At 45.6% G+C, this 24,206-nt stretch overlaps 1 protein-coding gene across 4 annotated transcripts; it reads left to right on the forward strand.

The window, feature by feature from the left end:
- Nucleotides 1-1,043: 1,043 nt before the first annotated feature.
- LOC139421399 (transcription activator BRG1-like) lies at nt 1,044-18,812 on the forward strand. Of its 4 annotated transcripts, none has more exons than XM_071172261.1 (31): nt 1,044-1,236; nt 3,926-4,183; nt 4,374-4,509; nt 5,237-5,662; nt 5,907-6,005; nt 6,276-6,832; nt 7,165-7,338; nt 7,452-7,625; nt 7,780-7,830; nt 8,196-8,326; nt 8,565-8,619; nt 9,086-9,349; nt 9,545-9,708; nt 9,952-10,018; nt 10,162-10,272; nt 10,402-10,644; nt 10,743-10,856; nt 10,953-11,060; nt 11,188-11,274; nt 11,395-11,441; nt 11,559-11,725; nt 11,982-12,145; nt 12,335-12,601; nt 13,054-13,131; nt 13,327-13,545; nt 13,654-13,916; nt 14,071-14,179; nt 16,811-16,912; nt 17,124-17,262; nt 17,726-17,862; nt 18,170-18,812. In XM_071172261.1, exons 2-31 carry the CDS (start codon nt 3,968-3,970, stop codon nt 18,200-18,202), a joined length of 4,902 nt encoding a protein of 1,633 aa, XP_071028362.1. In that variant the 5' UTR covers nt 1,044-1,236; nt 3,926-3,967; the 3' UTR covers nt 18,203-18,812. The 4 variants fall into 4 exon arrangements, with proteins under 4 accessions (XP_071028362.1, XP_071028364.1, XP_071028363.1 ...); XM_071172263.1 differs by having other exon boundaries at nt 14,074-14,179; XM_071172262.1 differs by having other exon boundaries at nt 7,783-7,830.
- The last annotated feature ends 5,394 nt before the right edge of the window (nt 18,813-24,206 follow it).

Genomic DNA, 24,206 nt, shown 5'->3' on the forward strand with positions numbered 1-24,206 from the left:
ATTATAGGCCTCCCCTTAAAAAGAGACCCTAGATCACAGGCCTCTAAATATAGCCTCTAAATACATTTTAAACAAAATAGTTGAAGAAACACATGCAGTGGCTGATAGGGAAAAACAGATCTAGCAGTCTTGACCATTTGGGAACCCTTGGCTATTCCGCTCAAGACAGGTTATAGCCAACACTTAATATTTTGTTTCGTCTCGTTATTTGAAATGGATATAGCCTCTGTGTGATGGGGTTGTGCAATGCAAATGGCTAAAACAAGCCTACATACGGATTGGAATTCGCAAATACAACAGTCAAAATCCCAAATACTGGAAAAAGTGTGATTCATTAGGTTACATGATCACTACAGTAGCCCCATGTGGCTGTAAAAATATATTATGCAATTATATGTCCATTAAATAACACACATATTTAGATGGTGGAATAGGCCTAGCCTAAATAATGTTTACTTTCTATTTTGCAGCTCAGGGGTTATTCTAGACAAGGCTCTTCTATGTCTTTATGGTATCATTCTCGCACAAGTCATTTGCTGAAGGCCCAGGCCTTTACTACGCCATCTACTGAGTGGCGAGCCCGAGTGCCGCTGCGGTCTAAGGCATTACATCTCAGTGCTAGAGGCGTCACTACAGACACCCTGGTTCATATCCAGGCTGTATCACAACCGGCTGTGATTGGGAGTCCCATAGGGTGGCACAATAGGCCCAGTGTCGCCCGGGTTTGGCCGTCATTGTAAATAATAATTTATTCTTAACTGACTTGCCTAGTTAAATAAAATAAAAACTAGTGTTGATATCGGCAAATGCTTTTTTGACATTGCACATTTTATTCAGGCAGAAAAAATCTATGTAAACGGAGCTCAATTAATTTAATTGTTACTGCCAATGACTACAATCAACAAGGACCCCTCATCTTATTTTACTACATGTAATAATGCTGTTCTATAATAACTTGTACACCCATCCCCCACGTCGACATACTTCGCCCGCATTCTTCTCTGCAATGGGGCCTTGACTGGGCATGCGTTGATTTTCTAGTCGTTCATGGGGGATGAACGTGTAGGGAGGGGGCGCTCTTGTATCACCGTTGCTGTAGTGAAGGCCGTTCCTTGGCGATACAATCAGACGAGAAGTGGGGGTGGTGAGAGAAAAAATGCTAACAGGCTAGGTCGCTCTTTGTTTCTGGCTAGCGTTGGAAATCGAAGGGACCTATCGGCGAAGGGTGATTTCAATGTAAGTCAGATTCAAAAGTTGTATTTTTTAAGACTTCCTCGATGGTATCCTTATTCAGCTTATTGTTACATAATTTCAGTTTCTTTCTTTTGTTTATCGTTGGAAGGAACGTTAGTATCTAGACCGACATTTTTTTAGTCTTGTCTGCAATGCAGACTGGCGGCAGAGTGAAATGAATGAATTGTGTTTTTTGTAAATGTATCTGTCTAGCTAGAGCGGGGGTACGGGATGCAGGTTGGATCAATCAACTGAAATGATTATTTAACTTTTACTCTCTTGCTGCATCTCCAAAGTCAGCAAAATAACCCAATTCTCACCATACATTTGGTAACGACAGCATGTTCGGCTAGTAGAGACTATACCAGCTAACGTTAGCCAACTGTCTGGCAGTGTTTCTTTGTGTTTTTAGTTTTCATGTTATACATTTATTATGTAGCTAGAAAACAATGTTTGTTAGCACATCACATGAGTGAATGGTTTCTAACCTGTGTTGTAAACGGAACTGAGTTACTATACATAGCTAGCTTTCTAGCCAGGTCAAGCTATGCTAACTACACCGTACACCACATTAGTTTAGCATCCGTTAACTGTTTTTTATAACGTTGGTTAGTTAGCTTCTATAACTAAATATTAAGCAAGTAGTTAACGAAGTCTAATTAATTAGTTAGCTACCGTAATTCAATTGCTACGATTACCAACTGAAACCGGCAACTATGTTCCACTAGCTAGCTAAATATCCGTGTTTTACTAAAGTCAAGTCGCCGGTAGCAGGGTTTACAGTATCAAGCTACCACTGTCTCACCAAAGGGAATGCATCAGTCCTTGGACATAACTGTTAACATAACAATATCTAGTGAGGAACGACAATAGATTCCACTCTCAATCGTTTAAATAGCGTTACTCGTCTCACTAACATGAATGTCATGATGTCGACAACTTTACCCACACATCATGGTTGCTGTTTACCTTTTATGTTGTTTATTCTGTCGGGAGTGTATGTTTTTATGCATGCAGCTGCTGCTGGGCAGCATCGTCTGAATCACCTCGTCTGAGTGTAAGGTTTTCAAACAAGAACTCTCCTCATTCTGTCAATCGCCACACACTGGAAAAACATATTTAGTCATTGGAGCATATTTCTGTCCAACTATCTATGTGCAATTATTAGATTTGAGGAAAGCAATTATTAATAAAAGTATACCATTTATAATTTATTTGTGATATGGGTTGTATTATCAAAGGCGGACCACTTCATGGAATCATCCAGAGGTTTTTAGGTAGGCCTGTACAAACTGAAGATAAACAGAACATTGGTGTCTTTCAACAAATCAAATGCTTCATAACTAACAGGTGTAGACTAACTTCCCAACAATGTAGAGAAAAATTGCCAAAATACACAATGAGTAACGGTAACGATACCATGGCTATATACAGATGTGCAGGGGTACGAGGGAATTGAGGTAGATAGCTATGTACAAATAGGTAGGGGTAAAGTGACTAGGCAACAGTATAAATAATAAGCAGTAGCAGCAGTGTATATGATGAGTCGGAGTTAGTGCTGAAGGGGGTCAATGCAGACACTCTGTGTAGCTATTTTGTTAACTGTTTAGCAGTCTTATGGCTTGGGGGTAGAAACTGTTACGGGTCCTGTTGGTACCAGGGGGGCCATGTTGAGAGTCAGTGTGGCCTTCACACTTTTGTCTTAAGTTGAGAATGCTTGGGCTAATATCTTGACAAAATGAGCCACCTTGTGACTGAAGCAGAAACTGGCTTTCAAATAAACTAACTCAGGAGATGTGTGAACTGTGCTTTCAGGTTCTACCAGTCTAGTGTCAAATTTCTACTTTTTTCTTATCCTACTTGTGTATATTTGTGCCAGGTGTGCATATTAACACAAAACATACTCAAATGACTACAAAAAAGGCTATCTTGAGAATTGGATCTTGTTATTCAAACGAACTGGTGTATTTTGGGTAATTTGGGCACATCCGAGAACCCAAAGCTCAGAGAACACAAAGTACATTTGTGGATGATGGCTACATAGAGATCATCTGGTACGCACTAGGGCTGGGAATTGCCAGGGACCTCACGATACTTAGGTGCCGATACATTATTTATTGTGATTCTCATGATTCTATACACACAGATGCGCGTGACTCTTGGCTGCAGTAAGAATCTGTTACCATCTGCGCCCATTCAACAGCCAAGATTTATGTTTTGATTCTTACTTGAAAAGTTGCTAAGATTATATTTGGTTGTCGTCTTTGCAAAATAACTATTTTGGATGCATCAACTAGAATCCTAACGCTCATTGATGAATGCTGTAGCAAAAGCTAGCCAAAGAGCCATTTTACTGGTTGACGTTGAAGTATTTAAGTATAATGCAGTTGTTTTGTGATAATGACACAATTATTATATTAAGCGGGATATTTATACGTGCCTTAAAATCCAATTATAATACCATATGTCTGCTGCGGAGGGACAAGAGTCATTAGAAAACATGTTTTTTGATCCATCATGGAAATAAAATTGCAACAAAAAAAGCCTCCCTATTTAAAAAGATAATGGACAACAAGCTATGAAGGAAAACCACTGGAGATTTGGTGAAGGTTCAGCCAACTAACGCAAACAAATATTGCGAGATTTGTCAACAACTGAGCACAGTATCATCTGTAATTTGTCCTCTCTGCAGAGTGGAGCTTGGTGCTGTCAAATTCTCAGACTCAGCTGAGAGATGTCCACCCCAGACCCCCCCATGGGAGGGACGCCTCGGCCGGGCCCCTCCCCAGGACCGGGGCCTTCTCCAGGAGCCATGAGGGGACCCAGCCCTTCCCCAGGCTCTGCTCATAGCATGATGGGACCCAGCCCAGGTCCCCCAGCCTCTGGACACTCCCACCCACAACAGGGGCCCTCAGGATATCCTCAGGAGAATATGCATCAGATGCACAAAGTAAGACAGAAAATGGTCATATCCATAACTGTAATGTATGTAAAATGTCTTCTATGGTCTGCGGTACCATTTTATGATACTTTTTTTGCATTAATCTATTCATCCTTTACTGTACATAAGAAATGTATGTGCTGTCCAAGTAGGACATGCTTATGTCAATGTATTACTACTGTGTGTTGTCTTCTCCCAGCCTATGGAAGGCATGCATGAGAAGGGCATGTCTGATGACCCTCGCTATGGACCAATGAAGAGCATGGGCATGAGACCAGGTGGAGGCCACATTGGAATGGGACCCCCTCCTAGCCCCATGGATCAACATTCACAAGGTACCATACCATGGGGTACTGATTAGATTGGATAGAAGAAACATTGACTCTGTTATTGAAGGAGCTTTACACAAAAGGTTAACTTATTAGCTTTCCGTATTATCTAAATATGATGCTTACGACTTTAGACTTAAGCACAATTGTTTTTAAAGCTGATTACCCGAAAAGAGAATGCTAACTCGTGTAGACGCGTGTGCACTTGTACTGTGAACTCAACCAGCTAGTTTCTCCTCTTTCACTTCTGTCGTTTTGTTGGGTAGCATGAGCAGCAGATGCTCAGTGGAGGGGCAGGGGAAGGGGCTTCTCCTTTCAGGCAATGCTGGTGGCAGCTGTCTGCTACAAAACTACTCAGTCACCAAGGAGAGAGGGACAGAGGGGCTGTTGAAATACTGTAACACAGGAAATTGTGTTTTTCTGTTGACTGTTCTATCCTGTATTGACTGGTGTGACAGAGGGCGAGGCTCAGCTGTAATGTGTGCATGTCTGTTAGACTGATTTGTAAAGTGTTTGTTTCGCCAGTCCAGCTCATAATCATAATACCAGTCTGGATTTGGTTAACATTTCTTCTAGTCTGTTAGCATCCATTCTGCCACCAATTTCGATGTATCTAGCCATTTTATTGGTCATTCAAATCAGTTTCCCACTGTTCTCGGATAAAGGGACAGTCATGCCCTACCATTCCCAGGGAAGATGACTTTTCTCACCTGTGCTGTTGTCTCCTCCCCAGGCTACCCCTCTCCACTGGGGGGATCTGAGCACTCTCCCAGCCCTGTGCCAGCCAACGGCCCTCCCGCTGGCCCCATGATGCCCTCTGGCCCAGGTGTCCCCATGGAGGGCGGTGACCCCCAGTCCATGGGCCAGCAGAACCGTGTTGGGGTCCCAGGTCCAAGTGGTGGTTCTGGGCCAGGCGGGGTTGGGCCTGGTGGACCCACCCCCTTCAACCAAAACCAGCTACACCAGCTCAGGGCCCAGATCATGGCCTACAAGATGCTGGCTCGCAGCCAGCCCCTACCAGACCACCTGCAGATGGCTGTGCAGGGTAAGAGGCCCATGCCAGGGATGCAGCAGCAGACAGGGATGCCCAACATGCCCCCTTCCTCTGGGCCTGGAGTGGGGCCTGGACAGCCACCAGCAAACTACAACAGACCTCATGGTGAGGGGGAGAGGGGGGGTGTACAAGGTTATGCTTCACAGTCTGTCAATGGGTTTTGCAACCCTATGAATGACACACACATGCTGTCTGTCTCAAATAAATAATTTGCAATGCTTAACACGGACCCCTGGTGGTGAAACTTGAACACATGTTCTCAGTTCAGGCACCCTTTTCTACTTTAACTAGACTTCAGTAGGCATGAATGCCCAGGTAGTGTCTGATCATATCTAATGTCATCTTGCAGGAATGGTGGGCCCAAACATGCCTCCTCCAGGACCCTCAGGTGTTCCTCCTGGTATGCAGGGCCAGCCCACCAATGGCCCCCCTAAACAATGGCCCGAAGGTGAGCCTCAGCTTGACCCCTGGGCAGTGATTTACCTGTGTGTGAGAAGGCACTAGTCTATTGTTTTTAGTCCATGTTTTTCTCTTTCCTGAGCTGATAATTTCACCAGACCAAGCAAGGGTTGGCCGTCATTGTAAATAAGAATTAGTTCTTAACTGACTTGCCTAGTTAAATAAAAATTAATACACACATATTGAACAGATAATCATTGCACCAAAACACTCTGTGGGATGGTAGAACTAATAACTCTTTCAATGCCATATATTCTAGGGCCCATGGTGAATGCTGCTGCTCCATCCAGTGCCCCCCAGAAGCTGATTCCCCCTCAGCCCACTGGCAGACCCTCCCCTGCTCCCCCCTCCGTGCCCCCTGCTGCCTCCCCGGTAATGCCCCCCCAGACCCAGTCCCCTGGGCAGCCCCTCCAGCCCCCACCCATGGTGCTGCACCAGAAACAGAACCGCATCACGCCCATCCAGAAGCCCCGTGGCCTGGACCCAGTGGAGATCCTCCAGGAGAGAGAGTACAGGCTGCAGGCTCGTATCACTCACCGTATCCAGGAGCTGGAGCATCTACCAGGGTCTCTGGCCGGAGACCTGCGCACCAAAGCCAACATCGAGCTCAAGGCCCTGAGGCTGCTAAATTTCCAGAGACAGCTGCGTCAGGAGGTAGTGGTGTGTATGCGTCGTGACACGGCCCTGGAGACGGCCCTCAACGCTAAGGCCTACAAGCGCAGCAAGCGGCAGTCCCTCCGTGAGGCCCGCATCACAGAGAAACTGGAGAAGCAACAGAAGATTGAACAGGAGCGCAAACGACGCCAGAAACACCAGGTACACAGAGGGGTCAGGACAGAAACGCCAGGTACACAGAGGGGTCGGGGCAGAAACGCCAGGTACACAGAGGGGTCGGGGCAGAAACGCCAGGTACACAGAGGGGTCGGGGCAGAAACGCCAGGTACACAGAGGGGTCGGGGCAGAAACGCCAGGTACACAGAGGGGTCGGGGCAGAAACGCCAGGTACACGTCGGGGTCGAAACGCCAGGTACACAGAGGGGTCGGGACTGAAGTTCACAATCTAGATGTCAGGTGATCCTCACATTCTTGTGCCTCCAGTGCTTTGCGTTGTATTGTATAGACACTAATATTCTGAGGTTTTTGTGTAGGAATACCTTAACAGCATCCTGCAGCATGCTAAAGACTTCAAGGAGTACCACCGCTCCATCACAGCCAAGCTCCAGAAGGCCACCAAAGCTGTGGCCACGTACCACGCCAACACTGAGCGCGAGCAGAAGAAGGAGAACGAGCGCATTGAGAAGGAGAGAATGAGGAGGCTGATGGTGAGTGACCACACAGCTGCGTGCTCGTTTACACACTCACTATTAAATAGCCATAGATCTACTCTCACACCCAGTGCCTCTAACACTTGTAGTCAATGTGTGTCCTTCCCTAGGCTGAAGATGAGGAGGGCTACCGTAAGCTGATTGACCAGAAGAAAGACAAGCGCCTGGCCTACCTGCTGCAGCAGACAGACGAGTACGTGGCCAACCTCACTGATCTGGTCAGAGCCCACAAGGCTGATCAGGCCCTCAAGGATAAGAAGAAGAAGAAAAAGAAGAAGAAGAAGGTGAAGAATGAGGCTAAATGTTGAAAGTGCATCTTTCTGAAGTTCCATTTGTTTTATTGTGTTACCTTGTGTTTTACTGCGATATGTGGCCCCCTGTGTTTACGTTGTTGAGCCTGTCATTGTAATATGAGAAACTGATGTTCATGTTCCCTAGAAGCCAGAGAGTGGGGAGGGCCAGCCTCCTGCCATGGGACCCGACGGAGAGGTGAGTTTCAGATCCCAGTGAAAGATTTGGTCCGATAAAATCCAGACAATAATTTCCCCCCAAGATTTTTGACAAAGTCATCTTCTCTACCATCAGTTCATGAAGAACAATATAATGAACAACTGACTGTAAGCCCCATCACTCAACATGTTAACTAATGGGCCCTTTTCATGTCTGGTAATAGGCCATTTGCCTCATGGTGTGTTGATAAGAAACTGAAAAGTAGCATTGTTTCCAGGCTCCCTGTTTTTCACAAGGCCACAGGAATACTTGTTTAATTTACTATGAAATGATCATATTGACAGGTAATAATATATCACACAGTTTCCAGTCAATTTCTCACTCACTCCCTCTTCCACTCTCAGCCTCTGGATGAGACCAGTCAGATGAGTGACCTGCCTGTGAAGGTGATCCATGTAGATAGTGGGAAGATCCTGACGGGGCTGGATGCGCCCCGAGCTGGCCAGCTGGACACCTGGCTGGAGATGAACCCTGGGTCAGTTAAACACAGCTAGCTAGAACACACGCTTGTTTACCCAGACTGTGGGAATAATAATAATGACGGCGACACGAGCCTGAGGAATGTGAAATACCATTTTCCTTTGGAAAGGATGAACATTGTACAATTCTAAATGCCTTTCACACTGTTGCTTATCCATAAGTACATAAACACTGTCATCTCAAAACAATTTAATCGGGCATCACCACTAATCATTTAAACTTTTCTCCTGCAGGTATGAAGTGGCTCCTCGTTCAGACAGCGAGGACAGTGGCTCAGAGGAAGAGGAGGTATGTACCTTACAGAGACCGCAATGCTCTCCTTACCGCCCACTTTCCCCTTTAATATATGTATATCGTAAACCTCAAGTCACCTTTAAATAAATGTAAGCAGACCGCTGTGGATGAGACCTTGCATGTGGAGTCTGTTCAGAGGTGTACCACTCTTGCCTTGGGCTATCAGAAACTAGGCCATTGCCAAGCCCAAACTAATCCTTTCTCTGCAATGTGTACTATAAAGCTTATATTAATGTAAATCAAAACATATTGTGCAGTAAATATCTTTACTGGAACAGAGATCTTTTCCAGATAAATCTTAATCCTGACCAGTTCATGGGACAAGCTGTGTTCTAGTTTCCATAAAGAAGATTTTATTCCGATTCGATAACGTCTTTTGACTTGACCTTGGCTGAGACAATTTGAGCCAGGCTGTGTGGCGTCTGTATCTGAGTCCATCCTCTTGCTCCGCACCCCTCAGGAGGAAGAGGAGGAGCCCCAGCCCTCCCAGGCTCCCACTGAGGAGAAAAAGAAGATCCCAGACCCCGACACAGAGGACGTGTCCGAGGTCGACGCCCGCTACATCATCGAAGGAGCCAAGCAGGATGTGGATGATGAGTATAACAGTGCCGAGGCGGCGTTCGCCCGAGGTCTGCAGTCATACTATGCTGTGGCCCACGCCGTCACTGAGACAGTGGACAAACAGTCCACGCTGCTGGTCAACGGGCAGCTCAAACATTACCAGGTACACAGTCTACCCACGTCACAGTAACATGATTTCTCATACACAATGCACGCTGTAGTGTTTCATTACCTTTCACAATGCTTACAAGAAGTAACGAGGTCAAAAAAGAAGAGATAACACATGACCAAAGCCATGTGTACCTGATGACCATGTGAGACAGTAGAATGACTGGTTTGTGTCCCTCTCACATCTAAGATCAAGGGCTTGGAGTGGCTGGTGTCTCTGTACAACAACAACCTGAATGGGATCCTGGCTGATGAGATGGGTCTGGGCAAGACCATCCAGACCATCGGCCTCATCACCTACCTCATGGAGCACAAGCGCATCAACGGCCCCTTCCTCATCATCGTGCCCCTCTCGTGAGTCCCTCTGCCTCTCCTTTCCTCTAGTCACTTCTCTGATCCTTTATAGACCGGGACTGATGCAGTATTTCTGTTGTTTCAATCGAGATGTTCTGTAATTATACAGATACAAGCCCAGAAGGGCTGTTATAGGTATTTCCCACAGTCATAGATATTTTTGCCTTGTTTTATGTCAGTGCGACCTTGAGGTGGACAGAGAAAGTGTATGTTTATCCATTTATTTCCCGTCTTTGTTTTCAGAACTCTGTCCAACTGGGTGTATGAGTTTGATAAGTGGGCTCCAACGGTGGTGAAAGTCTCTTACAAAGTGAGTAGCCCCTTTCAACCCTTCTTCCAGGGTGAAGTTTGACAATTGCATAGTAGGTGGTCCGCATGTACATGTGAATATCCTTTGATTACAGTGTTCTGTAGATGTCAAGTTGATGTGTGTTCTACTATGTCTCTGTCCAGGGCTCCCCACAAGCTCGCCGGGCATTCCTCCCCATCCTGCGCAGCGGCAAGTTCAACGTACTGCTCACCACCTACGAGTACATCATCAAAGACAAGCAAGTGCTGGCTAAGGTAGGGACCCACCTCTTCAAATCACCCTGTGCAATAGTACACTGTCTTAGAAATGTCCCTAGTCAGACAGGTGAACCTATGGAAACTTCCATTTCATCTTCTCACGCCACGGTACTCTTTCCCTCTCAGCTGCGATGGAAGTACATGATAGTGGACGAGGGCCACCGTATGAAAAACCACCACTGTAAGCTGACTGTGGTTCTGAACACCCACTACCTGGCCCCGCGGCGTCTGCTGCTGACCGGCACCCCGCTGCAGAACAAGCTGCCGGAGCTCTGGGCCCTGCTCAACTTCCTGCTGCCGACCATCTTCAAGTCCTGCACAACCTTCGAGCAGTGGTTCAACGCCCCCTTCGCCATGACCGGAGAGAAGGTGAGTTAGTCAGGGCCGTGGAGAAGGGTGTTCTGGAGACATTGGGGTCATCATGGCTGGACTCTTACACCCCCCCCCCCCCTCTCTCTCGACCCCAGGTGGATCTGAACGAGGAAGAGACCATCCTGATTATCCGTCGTTTGCACAAAGTGCTCCGCCCCTTCCTGCTGCGCAGACTGAAAAAGGAAGTGGAGTCCCAGCTGCCTGAGAAGGTCTGACTCCTGTCAATCACTTGACTTTCAGTAGCCAAGGACAATGAAGATCAATCAATTGATTCTTTCGTGTGTGTGTGTGTGTGTGTTCCCCAGGTGGAGTATGTGATCAAGTGTGACATGTCGGCCCTGCAGAGAGTGCTGTACAGACACATGCAGGCTAAGGGCGTGCTGCTCACTGACGGCTCTGAGAAAGACAAGAAGGTAAGGAGGAGTAGAGAACCCCCTCACTGCTCTCCATACACCCCCTAACAACTGACTGGGGGTCAGTTATACTGGGCTGTTTAGATGGGTACTACAGGATGACTAAGTGCAGAGTGTTGTGTTTCAGGGTAAAGGAGGCACCAAAACCCTGATGAACACCATCATGCAGCTGAGGAAGATCTGTAACCATCCCTACATGTTCCAGCAGATCGAGGTACAGTGCAAGGGCCCACCTCAACTCTTCCATGAATTGAGAAGAGATGTTGACTGAAGTGTAAGATTGTGTTTATAGCTTCTAATTTTAACCGAAAAGTTGTGATTCGTCTGTTCACAGGAGTCCTTCTCTGAGCATTTGGGATTCACTGGAGGCGTAGTGTCTGGGTAAGCAAAGCATCTGCTGACGTTGCATGTTGATGCTTCATGGTGCTGTGGTTGATCTTACTATGTGTGGCGCGTTCCCTCATCCACCCCTCTGTTCTCGTCCCCTGCCTCCTCCAGACCTGATCTGTACCGTGCCGCTGGGAAGTTTGAGCTGCTAGACCGTATCCTGCCCAAGCTGATGGTCACCGACCACAAGGTCCTGCTCTTCTGTCAGATGACTTCCACCATGACCATCATGGAGGACTACTTTGGCTGGCGCAACTTTAAGTACCTGCGTCTGGATGGTGAGAGGCGGGATAGGAGAGTTATTTTGGCTGGTGCTGGGAAAATAAATTCAAGACAAATTCCAGAAGTACTTTGTACTATGAGAAATACAGAACTATGTGTAGGGTTTGTTTTGTACTTGTAGTATGCAGTTTATTAGAACACAATGGCTCAACATTGTGATGTGGGGAGGCTGGTGTACGTTCACGAGCTCATGTTACTTGCATCCCTCCTGCTGTTGTCCTGGTAACTAACACCATTGGTCGTTGTCCATAGGAACCACCAAGGCTGAGGATCGTGGGATGCTTTTGAAGACCTTCAATGACCCCGCCTCTCAGTACTTTGTGTTCCTGCTCAGCACCAGGGCCGGCGGGCTGGGCCTCAACCTTCAGTCTGCTGACACTGTGGTCATCTTTGACTCCGACTGGAACCCACATCAGGTTCAGCTCATTACCCTCTACTGTCTGATCTAGGAATCTCACTGGAGTTATTGATATATATTTAGAAAACAGCTAGGATTAGTGGCTATTGAGGTGATTTTGTGAGGTAACATAGCCAACTCCCATGTCCTGCCCTCCCCCTAACTCTGATCACTCACCCCTCTCTTTCTCTCTCCCTCCCCTGTACAGGATCTGCAGGCCCAGGACAGAGCCCACCGTATCGGGCAGCGGAACGAGGTGCGTGTGTTGCGTCTCTGCACCGTTCAAAGTGTGGAGGAGAAGATCCTGGCGGCGGCCAAGTACAAGCTGAACGTGGACCAGAAGGTCATCCAGGCCGGCATGTTTGACCAGAAGTCGTCGAGTCACGAGCGCCGTGCCTTCCTGCAGGCCATCCTGGAGCATGAGGAACAGGACGAGGTCGGGGCCCCGGGGGGCTGGCGCGCTGGGGGGGCGTTGGTGGGTGTGATCATGACCGTCCACCACACTACCCAACCACCCACACGCCTCACTACCATTTAACCTTTCTTTACTTTTCTCTCCTCCTCCTCCTCTCTACCTTCTGGATTTAGGAGCTGTTCCTTTTTTTAGGTTTGGTTTCCCCTCTTCTCCTCTTCCTGCGTTTTCTTTAAAAATCCTTCTTTTTATTTATTTAATTACGGTCTTGTATAATATCATAGAACAGACTTCCAGCTAGGACGGCTACTATCTATACAGTTAGTAGGAGCAGTGGTTTCCTGGTAGACGTATGCATCACACATATTGTAGGAGATTTACTCCAATACATCATGTGCTACATATTACAATGCACTTTATATGATACTAACATAACTGTTAAGCATTCAAGAATTCTAGTTCAGAGACTGAGGCACCACTAACAGCCCTGTGTTCACCCTTTCTATTGTCTACAGGAGGAGGACGAGGTGCCTGATGATGAGACCGTCAACCAGATGATTGCCAGAAGCGAGGAGGAGTTTGACCAGTTCATGGTCAGTCCCATAGTTCTTCAGGATTTACAGAACTGTAGTCCGAGTCTTGCTTGAGGCAACTGGAGGCTTCACGGTCGCTTTGACAAAACCTCAAGTCTGATATAAAATGACACCCATGCATAGACTTAAGATGGAAATCTACCATTTTTCAACTGTTTTTTTCCTCTTTTCTTACACTGTACCTCCCCCTTCCAGCGTATGGACCTGGACCGGCGCCGCGAGGACGCCCGCAACCCCAAGAGAAAGCCCCGTCTGATGGAGGATGACGAGCTGCCCACCTGGATCCTAAAGGATGATGCCGAGGTGGAGAGGCTCACCTGTGAGGAGGAGGAGGAGAAGATGTTTGGTCGCGGCTCTCGCCAGCGTAAGGAGGTGGACTACAGCGACTCACTCACAGAGAAGCAGTGGCTCAAGGTCGACTATCCAGCTGTTGTAGTTGAAAAATGATTTAACTAATAATTGAAAGTCCTATAACTGAGGTCTATGACCTGCAATTCTGATGTGTGGTTCCCCCTCCAACAGGCCATAGAGGACGGTAATCTGGAGGACCTTGAGGAGGAGGTGCGTCACAAGAAGACGATCCGGAAGCGCAAGCGAGACCGTGACGACATGCCCGGCTCGGCCACGCCCAGCTCCAGCGGTGGTCGCAGCCGTGACAAGGACGAGGAGGTCAAGAAGGCCAAGAAACGCGGGCGCCCTCCGGCTGAAAAACTGTCCCCTAACCCCCCATCCCTCACCAAGAAGATGAAGAAGGTGGTGGACACTGTCATCAAGTACAAGGATGGGTGAGTTGGTGGGCTCCTATGTCTGGATGACAACTCAGTGAAGATCAGCACATGACAACATACACAAACACAACCTGTTTTGTCATGTAATGGTCAGAGCAGAGCATGTTGAGGTGGACTAATCCCGGAGTTTCCCTGTTCTCCTATTTCACAGCAGCAATGGGCGCCAGCTGAGTGAAGTCTTCATCCAGCTGCCCTCCCGCAAGGAGTTGCCTGAGTACTACGAGCTCATCCGCAAACCTGTCGACTTCAGGAAGATTAAGGTATGGGGCTAACCCTTTAATGTATCGGTTATAAGACTAAATCAAATCAAACTTTTTGTCACATGCTCCGACTATAACAAGTTTAGACCTTACTGTGAAATGCTTACTTACAAGCCCTTAACCAACAGTGCAGTTCAAGAAGAGTTAAGAAAATATTTACCAAATAAACTAAAGTAATAAATATAACAATAAAATAACAATAACGAGGCTATATACAGGGGGCGCTAGTACCGAGTCAGTGTGCGGTGGTACAGGTTAGTTGAGGTAATTTGTACATGTAGGTAGGGGTGAAGTGACTATGCTTAGATAATAAATAGTGAGTAGCAGCAGTGTACAAAACAAATGGAGGGAAGAGGGGGGTGTTAATGTAAATAGTCAGGTGGCCATTTGACGAACTGTTTAGCAGTCTTATGGCTTGGGGGGTAGTAGCTGTTAAGAAGCCTTTTGATCCTGGACTTGTCGCTCCGGTACCGCTTGCCGTGTGGTAGCAGAGAAAACAGTCTAGGACTTGGGTGACTGTTGTCTCTGACAATTTTATGGGCTTTCTTCTGACACCGCCTATTATATAGGTCCTGTATGGCATAAAGCTTGGCCCACTGATGTACTGGGCCGTACACACTACCCTCTGTAGCGCCTTAGGGTCAGATGCCGAGCAGTAGCCATACCAGGCGGTGATGCAACCGGTCAGGATGCTCTTGATGGTGCAGCTGTAGAACCTTTTGAGGATCTAGGGACCCATGCCATATCCTTTCAGACTCCTTAGGGGAAATAGGTTTTGTCGTGCCCTCTTCATGACTGTCTTGGTATGTTTGGACCATGATAGTTTGTTGGTGACGTGGACACCAAGGAACTTGAAACTCTCGACCCGCTCCACTACAGTTAATGAGGGCCTGTCCGGACCGTTTTGTCCTGTAGTCCATAATCAGCTCCTTTCTCTTGCTCTTGCTCTCTGACCTCTTCCCTATAGGCTGTCTCATCGTTGTTGGTATTCAGGCCTACCACTGTTGTCGTCAGCAAACTTAATTATGGTGTTGGAGTACAGGAGGGAACTAAGTACACACCCCTGCGGGGTCTCAGTGTTGAGGATCAGCGCGACAGACGTATTGTTACCTACCCTTACCACCTGGAGGCGGCCCGTCAGGAAGTCCAGGATCCAGTTGCAGAGGGAGGTGTTTAGTCCCAGGGTCCTTAGTTTAGTGATGAGCTTTGTGGGCACTAAGGTGTTGAACACTACGCTGTAGTCAATGAACAGCATTCTCACATAGGTGTTCCTTTTGTTCAGGTGGGTAGCACTTCATGGCTACCAACGTGAGTGCTACGGGGTGGTAATCATTTAGGCAGGTTACCTTCGCTTCCTTGGGCACAGGGACTTTGGTGGTCTGCTTGAAACATATATGTATTACAGACTCGGTCAGGGAGAGGTTGAGAAATGTCAGTTAAGTCACTTGACAGTTGGTCCATGCATTCTGTGAGTACACCTCCTGGTAATCCGTCTGGCACCGCGGCTTTGTGAATGTTGACCTGTTTAAAGGTCTTACATCAGCTACCGAGAGCATTATCACACAGTCATCCAGAACAGCTGGTTCTCTCGTGCATACTTCATTGTTGCTTGCCTCGAAGCAAGCATTAAAGGCATTTAGCTCGTCTGGTACACTGGGCAGACCGCGTCTGGGTTTCCCTTTGTAGTCCGTAATAGTTTTCAAGCCCTGCCCTGCCGATATCCGATTAGTGTCCCGCTCCTTGAAAGCGGCAGCTCTAGCCTTTAGCTCGCTGCGGATGTTGCCTGTAATCCATTACTTCTGGTTGGGATCGGTACGTACGGTCACTGTGGGGGGGGGGGGGGGGGGGGGGGGGGGGGGCGCGTCGTCGTCGTCGATGCACTTATTGATGAAGCCGAAGAATGAGGTGGGATACCCCTCAATGCCATTGGATGAATCCCGGAACATATTCCACTCTGTGCTAGCAAATAGTCCTGTAGCGTAGCATCCGCGTCATCTGACCACTTACGTATTGAGTGAGTCACTAGTACTTCCTGCTTTAGTTTTAGCTTGTAAGCAGGAATCAGGAAGATAGAATTATGGTCAGATTTGCCAAATGGAAGGCAGGGGAGAGCTTTGTATGAACCTCTGTGTGTGGAGTAAAGGTGGTCTAGAATTATTTATTTTTTTCTCTGGTTGCACATGTGACATGCTGGTAAAACTGATTTAAGTTAGCCTGCATTTATGTCCCCGGCCACTAGAAGCGCCGCTTCTGGATGAGCATTTTCTTGTTTGCTTATGGCCTTATTGGAGTTTGTTGATTGCGTTCTTAGTGCCGGCATTGGTCTGTGGTGGTAAATAGAAGGCTACGAATAATATAGATGAGAACTCTCTTGGTAGATAGTGTGGTCTACAGCTTATCATAAGGTACTCTCCCTCAGGCGAGCAATACCTCGAGACTTCTTTAATATTAGACATTGCGGGAATCGACGCGGGAATCGACTAGGGAATTGCATTCTGTAAAACAGTCCTTCTGGGAGGTTAGGGGACTGACAAGTCACATCTAGCTGTCTAGTTCTGATCTTCTCAGTCCTGTGTTGTTCTCTACTGGTCTGATCACTATTCTGATGTCCTCTCCTCTGTTCCCCACCAGGAGAGGATCCGCAGCCATAAGTACCGCAGCCTGAATGACCTGGAGAAGGATGTGATGCTGCTGTGTAGTAACGCTCAGACCTTCAACCTGGAGGGCTCTCTGGTGAGTGTCCGGCAACAGGGAGTGAGTGAGGAGAGGACAGACCGTTGTTGGGCATGATAAGACAACGCTGTGTTGGTGCTGGGATATGGAGGGCCTGTTACAGCCCAATGTATTACAGATCTGAGGAGACTTGTCACAACCTTTTTTATGGTGAATTGAACCTCTCATACTCTGAAGAAACGTCTCTCAACCCCCCCCCCCCCCCCCCCAGATCTATGAGGACTCCATCGTACTGCAGTCAGTCTTCACCAGCGTCCGGCAGAAGATTGAAAAGGAGAAGGAGGAGGAGAGTGAGGGAGAGGACAGTGAGGAAGAAGAGGAGGAGGTGGACGAAGGCTCTGAGTCTGAATGTGAGTGTTACAGTATTTACATATGCACTTAGTGTCATAGTCCACTGTTAAAAAGGCAATCTGCCGCTCAAACAATAACGCATCCCACCCTCCCCCCGCCAGTGTTTGGTAAATAGCTGACTGATGGGGCTGTTGAAACCACTCTCAAATTCATAGACTGAGCTATGAATACATAATTATAGTTTTAACCGTGTTTTGAGGCGGTATAGTGTTTGTTTACTATTACATTGTTTACAAAGGAGATAAACAAGATTATATTTTGGATTCTGGTGGAATGTGACAATTTAATCTTATATTCTTCAAGAATCAATGGGTGTAAATCATTCATTTAAAAGTCAAAAAATAGATGTTGCAATCAGGGGTTGCCCCTTTAAACTATTTAATCATTTGTTGTTCTTTTGAGGAATTGTGTACTCATGGATTTGTGTCCATGCTTCTTTCTTTATCTCTCCCTCTCTTTCAGCTCGTTCAGTGAAGGTGAAGATTAAGCTGGGGAGGAAAGAGAAGGAGGGCAGAGGGAAGGGCCAGCGCCGGAGGGGCCGTGGCTCCCGGGCCAAACCTGTGGTGAGCGACGACGACAGCGAGGAGGAGCAGGAGGAGGTAAGACACATGCACAAATACATTGAGACACTACTTAACTGTCAATTTAAACTTCCTATCGAAGCGGTCTACTGTACTGACTGAAGTTGACCTCTTCTAAGCTCTTTGCACAGAAGGCTGTCTAGCAACACTGATTAACGTATGTAACTCAGAGCAGCAGTATTTAAAAAAATTTTTTTATTTAACACTTACATTTGTTTTCAGAAATGTTTTCTTAAACGTCTACAGTAGACTAGGCTGGTGATCAACAAGCTATGTTGTATTGGGTTGTAGGATTAAGTGTTTTTTCTTCGGGCTTCTGTTCCAGGCGGGTTCGGTCAGCGGCAGTGAGGAGGACTGAACTGAACCACTCCTGTTCTGTGAGGACCAACGGCCCACTGACACCCTTGACTGGAACTTATATATTTTACCTAGATTCTATAGCAGGGAGACAAGCCAGTGGAGAGGGGCCTAGTTTTACCTAGATGAGATGATTTTTAGTGAGAAATGTATTCCATAATTAAAATACACCATCAATTAAAAAAAACCACTTACATATTTAAGCAATCCTGGTATGAATAGCTGGACTGTATGTCTTTTTGCCTTGTTGTTTTCTCCTGAAAGTGATTTTAAGGTGGACAAGGTTTGATTAGCAGACTGATCGTGGACCACAGGGAGAGTTTGCTGACTTTTTAAGTGAGTTTGTTTTGTTTCCTTTGAGATGGAGCTGTGTGACCGCAGTCGCTGTGGTTTGTCCCCTGAATGCATGTCGTTTGGTCTGTGGAAATGCACTTGGGTGTGTCGTTCTATTATATCTCTGTTTAATTTAAGAATACAAGTGAGATAAACGGTACGTTCCCCCTTAGGCCTTCCTCCGGCTACGAGTGAGAAGGGAAGGGCGGGACTCTGTCTCGCGTCTGTGTCACTGGATTCCAAAAAGTACAATAAAGGCGTCTCGTAATTAAACTTTCCTCTCTGCTGTTGTCTTTATTCACTTTATGCACTACACATGATTGATTGCTGTATCCTAAATGTGCTGAAAGGAAGGAACTTGTTAAGCCATCTTTGACTAACTGTAGTTATCTTGTATGTACACTAGATGGCCCTCTCACCTTGACCAGATAACAGTACTGAATGCCTCTGGATGAAAAGCCATGGGTTGAAAATGTAGGTGTTTTGTTGTTTAGGTTGAAGATTTTCTCCTTGAGTCTGAACTGTAAACATGCTGACCACTAAATGAACGCTAGTTTGCTATGATAAACTGAATTATATAAATTATGTATTTTAGGCCACAGTGCTTTTAAAGGCTTGTAGCACTCACACAGTTGTATTTTAAACAATGTTACTCTGGGCATGTGTGAGATCCTGCCAGGGCTTCCATGCCTCTGATCTCAGATACACATCAGTTTCTTCTTCCTCGGGTCACTCATTGACCCTGCTGTTTTTTCCCGCTCCCCCTCACACTGCTTTGTTCCAGCCATGGGCTCATGTCATAACACCTGGACAAATACTTTTTTTGTGTGTGTGGAAAGTCATTTTTCAGTGAAACTTTTTTGAATGGATCTGCAGTAGTCTGTTCTCTCCTCAAATGGTTTGTCAACTCATTTTAAGTGACTCTAAAGAGCTACCGTCACCGCATTAACCATGATGGCAGAGATTCTGACTGCACTGAGACCAACCTCTGACTAGCCTTATTATCCTATAGGTTAACATGGCCGGTTTATTTTGTGATTTTAAAAGAAAACGTAATTGATCAGATACATTCCAATAAGAACGCTTCTTTGCTAGGAGGGATGATGGTCAGGAGTGGTGAAGTTGAGGTGAAATCTGAAGAGATATGGAAGATGGGCAAGAATGTGATGGTTGAAACCAACAGATCAGTGTACAGGATTTACAGCTGGCTCACCATAGGGGTGGAAGAACCAAGTCACCAGTGGAACAGTTCCTCTCACTGCTCTGCAGGCAGGCAGGCAGGCAGAGGAGACGGTCTGTTATGAACAAGGGGTGTGTCATGGATGTGAGCTGTCTTGAGGGGTTGAGTTGAGGGCAAGGCAGAGGGGCTGCAACCAGTGGGTTATATGTTTCAACATGTATCTGCACAAGTTGTCTCACATTGTCATATCTCCAAGACTAGTGACATACGAGAGAAAGCTGGATAGCAAGGTTCCAACAAAAGTGACCTTGAGTGTTGGACACAAACTCTCATTTGAGGACAATGTAGTCATTTTACTATATATTATTCAGTATCCACCCAATGTATCACTTATCTCTGCCTTATCCAATTGTCCAAGGGCAGACCATTGTAAAATAATTCTAAAAGTGGTATGCTTCCCTCCCATTAGAAATAAAACTATGCTTTTGTATTGAGATATTAGAGCCATGTGTTTTCTGGTGTTTGATAGTTAACTCTTGGGAAATAAATAATGTCAGTCCTTCCAGTTGGTTGGTGATGGATTGCCCTGTTGTCTACATACTGATGTTTTGCTAAGTGAAGGCCTCCACATGAAACATCAGACTAGTTAGTCTACATGCCAAGAACCTAGTGCTTTCCTCATTTTAACTTACTATAGTACATCTAGTGCAAGGCACCCAATGTCTACGCAGCATATGCTTCCCAGGTCTGTCAAGATGGATATCTGGGCCAACTGGCTCTACTGCAGCTGGAGGATCCTGATCTGACTCTCATGTCTCCTCTCTTGTGAGGGAGAAAGGACTCTCATTTCCAGCCACCCCACTGGACACACTGGTTGAATCAACGTTGTTCCAGTCTAATTTGTCAACGTGTTGTGATGTGGAATCTATATGGAAAATACATTAGATTTGAAAAAGGTCATCAATGTAAACTGTTGTTTTGAGGATGAAATGTCAACCACAGGATTTTGTTATCATGGTAACCAAATTCCCAAATAGATTAAACTTGTATAAAATATGTAGAATACATTTAAAACAATGTCAGATCTTCAACGTTATATCCACTGTCAGAAGAAAAAACAGGCTGGTCAGAACCCCTCACTGGAGAATTAATGTCTACAGTAACCCTTTGGTCTCCCATCCAGGGCTTTAACCAGCCCTGCTTCGCTATCTTGGTTGTCCCTGACTACTACCAATGTGCTGTCGTGGGAATGATTGTTGGGGATCTTCGCCTTAAAAAATGAAATACACTGAACAGAAATAAAAACGCAACATGCAACAATTTCAAAGATTTTACTGCGTTACAGTTCATATAAGTAAATCAGTCAATTTAAATAAATAAATTTGGCCCTAATCTATGGATTTCACATGACTGGAAATACAGATCTGCATCTGTTGGTCACAGATACCTTAAAAAAAAAGTAGGCGTGTGGATCAGAAAACCAGTCAGTATCTGGTGTGACCACCAATTGCCTCATGCAGCGCAACACATCTCCTTCGCATAGAGTTGATCAGGCTGTTGATTATGGCCTGTGTAATGTTGTCACACATCTTCAATGGCTGTGCCAAGTTGCTGGATATTGGTGGGAACTGGAACATGCTGTTGTACAAGTTGATCCAGAGCATCCCAAACATGCTCAATGGGTGACATGTCTGGCGAGTGTGCAGCCCATGGAAGAACTGTGGCATTGTGTTGTGTGACAAAACTTCACATTTTAGAGTGGCCTTTTATTGTCCCCAGCACAATGTGGACCTGTGTAATGATCATGCTATTTAATCAGTTACTTCAAATTTATGCTACAACTGTCAGGTGGATGGATTATCTTGGCAAAGGAGAAATGATCACAAACAGGGATGTAAACAAATTAGTGCACAAAATTTGAGAGAAATAAGCTTTTTGTGTGTATGGAAAATGTATGGAATCTTTTATTTCAGCTCATGAAACATGGGACCAACACTTCACATGTGCGTTTATTTTTTTATTCAGCATTGCTAACAAAATCATTCCAAAGGGTAGGTTTAACAGAGCAAATTAAATGTGACCATACTTTATCACTCATATTCTCCTGAGTGGCGCAGCGGTCTAAGGCACTGCATCTCAGTGCTAGAGGCATCACTACTGACACCCTGGTTTGAATCCAGGCTGTATCACAACCAGGCTGTGATTGGGAGTCCCATAGGGCGGCGCACAATTGGCCCAGCGTCGTCTGGGTTTGACTGGTGTAGGCTGTCATTATAATAAGAATTTGTTCTTAACTGACTTGCCAAGTTAAGTACAAAACAATATACAGTTGAAGTCGGAAGTAATTTCTTGTTAATAAACTATAGTTTTGGCAGGTCGGTTAGGACATCTACTTTGTGCATGACACAATACATTTTTCCAACAATTGTTTACAGACAGATTATTTCACTTACAATTCACTGTATCGCAATTCCAGTGGGTCAGAAGTTTACATACAGTAAGTTGGCTGTGCCTTTAAACAGCTTGGAAAACTCCATAAAATGATGTCATGGCTTCAGAAGCTTCTGATAGGCTAATTGGCATAATTTGAGTCAATTGGAGGTGTACCTGTGGATGTATTTCAAGGCCTACCTTCAAACTCAGTGCCTCTTTGCTTGACATCATGGGAAAATCAAAAGAAATCACCTCAGAAAAATATTTTGTAGACCTCCACAAGTCTGTTTCATCCTTGGGAGCCATTTCCAAATGCCTGAAGGTACCACGTTCATCTGTACAAACAATAGTATACAAGTACAAACACCATGGGACCACGCAGCCGTCATACCGCTCAGGAAGGAGACGCTTTCTGTCTCCTAGAGATGAACGTTCTTTGGTGCGAAAGTGCAAATCAATCCCAGAACAACAGCAAAGGACCTTGTGAAGATGCTGGAGGAAACAGGTACAAAAGTATCTATATCCACAGTAAAATGAGTCCTATATTGACATAACCTGAAAGGCTGCTCTTCAAGGAAGAAGCCACTGCTCCAAAACCGCCATAAAAAAGCCAGACTACGGTTTGCAACTGCACATGGGGACAAAGATTGTACTTTTTGGAGAAATGTCCTCTGGTCTGATGAAACAAAAATAGAACTGTTTGGCTGTAATGACCATCGTTACGTTTGGAGGAAAAAGGGAGAGGCTTGCAAGCCGAAGAACACCATCCCAACTGTGAAGCACAGGGGTGGCAGCCTCATGTTGTGGGGTGCTTTGCTGCAGGAGGGACTGGTGCACTTCACAAAATAGATGGCATCATGAGGATGGAAAATTATGTGGATATATTGAAGCAACGTCTCAAGACATCAGTCAGGAAGTTAAGCTTGGTCGCAAATGGGTCTTCCACGTGGACAATGACCCCGAGCATAATTCCAAAGTTGTGGCAAAATGGCTTAAGCACAACAAAGTCAAGGTATTGGAGTGGCCATCACAAAGCCCTGACCTCAATCCTATAGAAAATGTGTGGGCAGAACTGAAAAAGCGTGTGTGAGCAAGGAGGCCTACAAACCTGATTCAGTTACACCAGCTTTGTCAGGAGGAATGGGCCAAAATTCACCCAACTTATTGTGGGAAGCTTGTGGAAGGCTTTCCGAAACGTTTGATCCAAGTTAAACAATTTAAAGGCAATGATACGAAATACTAATTGATTGTGTGTAAACTTTTGACCCACTGGGACTGTGATGAAAGAAATTATAGCTGAAATAAATAATTCTCTCCACTATTATTCTGATACTTCACGTTCTTAAAATAAAGTAGTGATCCTAACTGACTTAAGACAGGGAATTGTTACTAGGATTAAATGTCAGGAATTGTGAAAAACTGATTTTAAACGTATTTGGCTAAGGTGTATGTAAACTTCCGACTTCAACTGTATATCATTGTTAATGCTATTTAGGCCTATATAGCATTTGCAATGTTGTCAACGCTCAAATATCAACATTTGAAGGATATATACAGTTGAAGTAGGAAGTTTACATACACCTTAGCCAAATACATTTAAAATCAGTTTTTCACAATTCCTGACATTTCATCCGAGTAAAAATTCCCTGTCTTAGGTCAGTTAGGATCACTACTTTGTTTTAAGAATGTGGAATGTCACTGTATGTGCTCCATCAGCATTCCAATAGCGGGAGCAGTGAGGGCAGCACAATTAGTGACAGTCTCATTAGGCACTTCTGTGGTTCTCCTTTGCACAGAAGCTTTCATGCCCCATGGTGGGCTATTCAAGGGCCGGTCACTGAGAGGACCCACTCTCACCAGAGGGCAGAGAGTTGTGTGACTGTCAACTCCTATTATTGGTCTCAAATATTAGGTCAGCTTTCTCAGAATCCCTGTGAAGGAAATACATCTCAATCCTGGAGTAAAAATAAATTAGCAATGACAACCCAAATAATGTAAGGTATTGTAACATGAAATGTAATTGTTACTCTTTCATCTTGATGTAGTGAAGTATGATCCA

This window comes from Oncorhynchus clarkii, chromosome 12 (assembly GCF_045791955.1).
Source record: "Oncorhynchus clarkii lewisi isolate Uvic-CL-2024 chromosome 12, UVic_Ocla_1.0, whole genome shotgun sequence".
In the NCBI taxonomy this organism is placed as follows: Eukaryota; Metazoa; Chordata; class Actinopteri; order Salmoniformes; family Salmonidae; genus Oncorhynchus; species Oncorhynchus clarkii.

Excerpts from the sequence above, each read along its gene's own strand:
- LOC139421399 (XM_071172261.1), top strand. The coding sequence starts at position 3,968 with ATGTCCACCCCAGACCCCCCCATGGGAGGGACGCCTCGGCCGGGCCCC. Across the intron at positions 10,019-10,161 it reads TGGTGAAAGTCTCTTACAAA|GGCTCCCCACAAGCTCGCCG; the intron begins GTGAGTAGCCCC and ends GTCTCTGTCCAG. Across the intron at positions 14,180-16,810 it reads TCGACTTCAGGAAGATTAAG|GAGAGGATCCGCAGCCATAA; the intron begins GTATGGGGCTAA and ends GTTCCCCACCAG.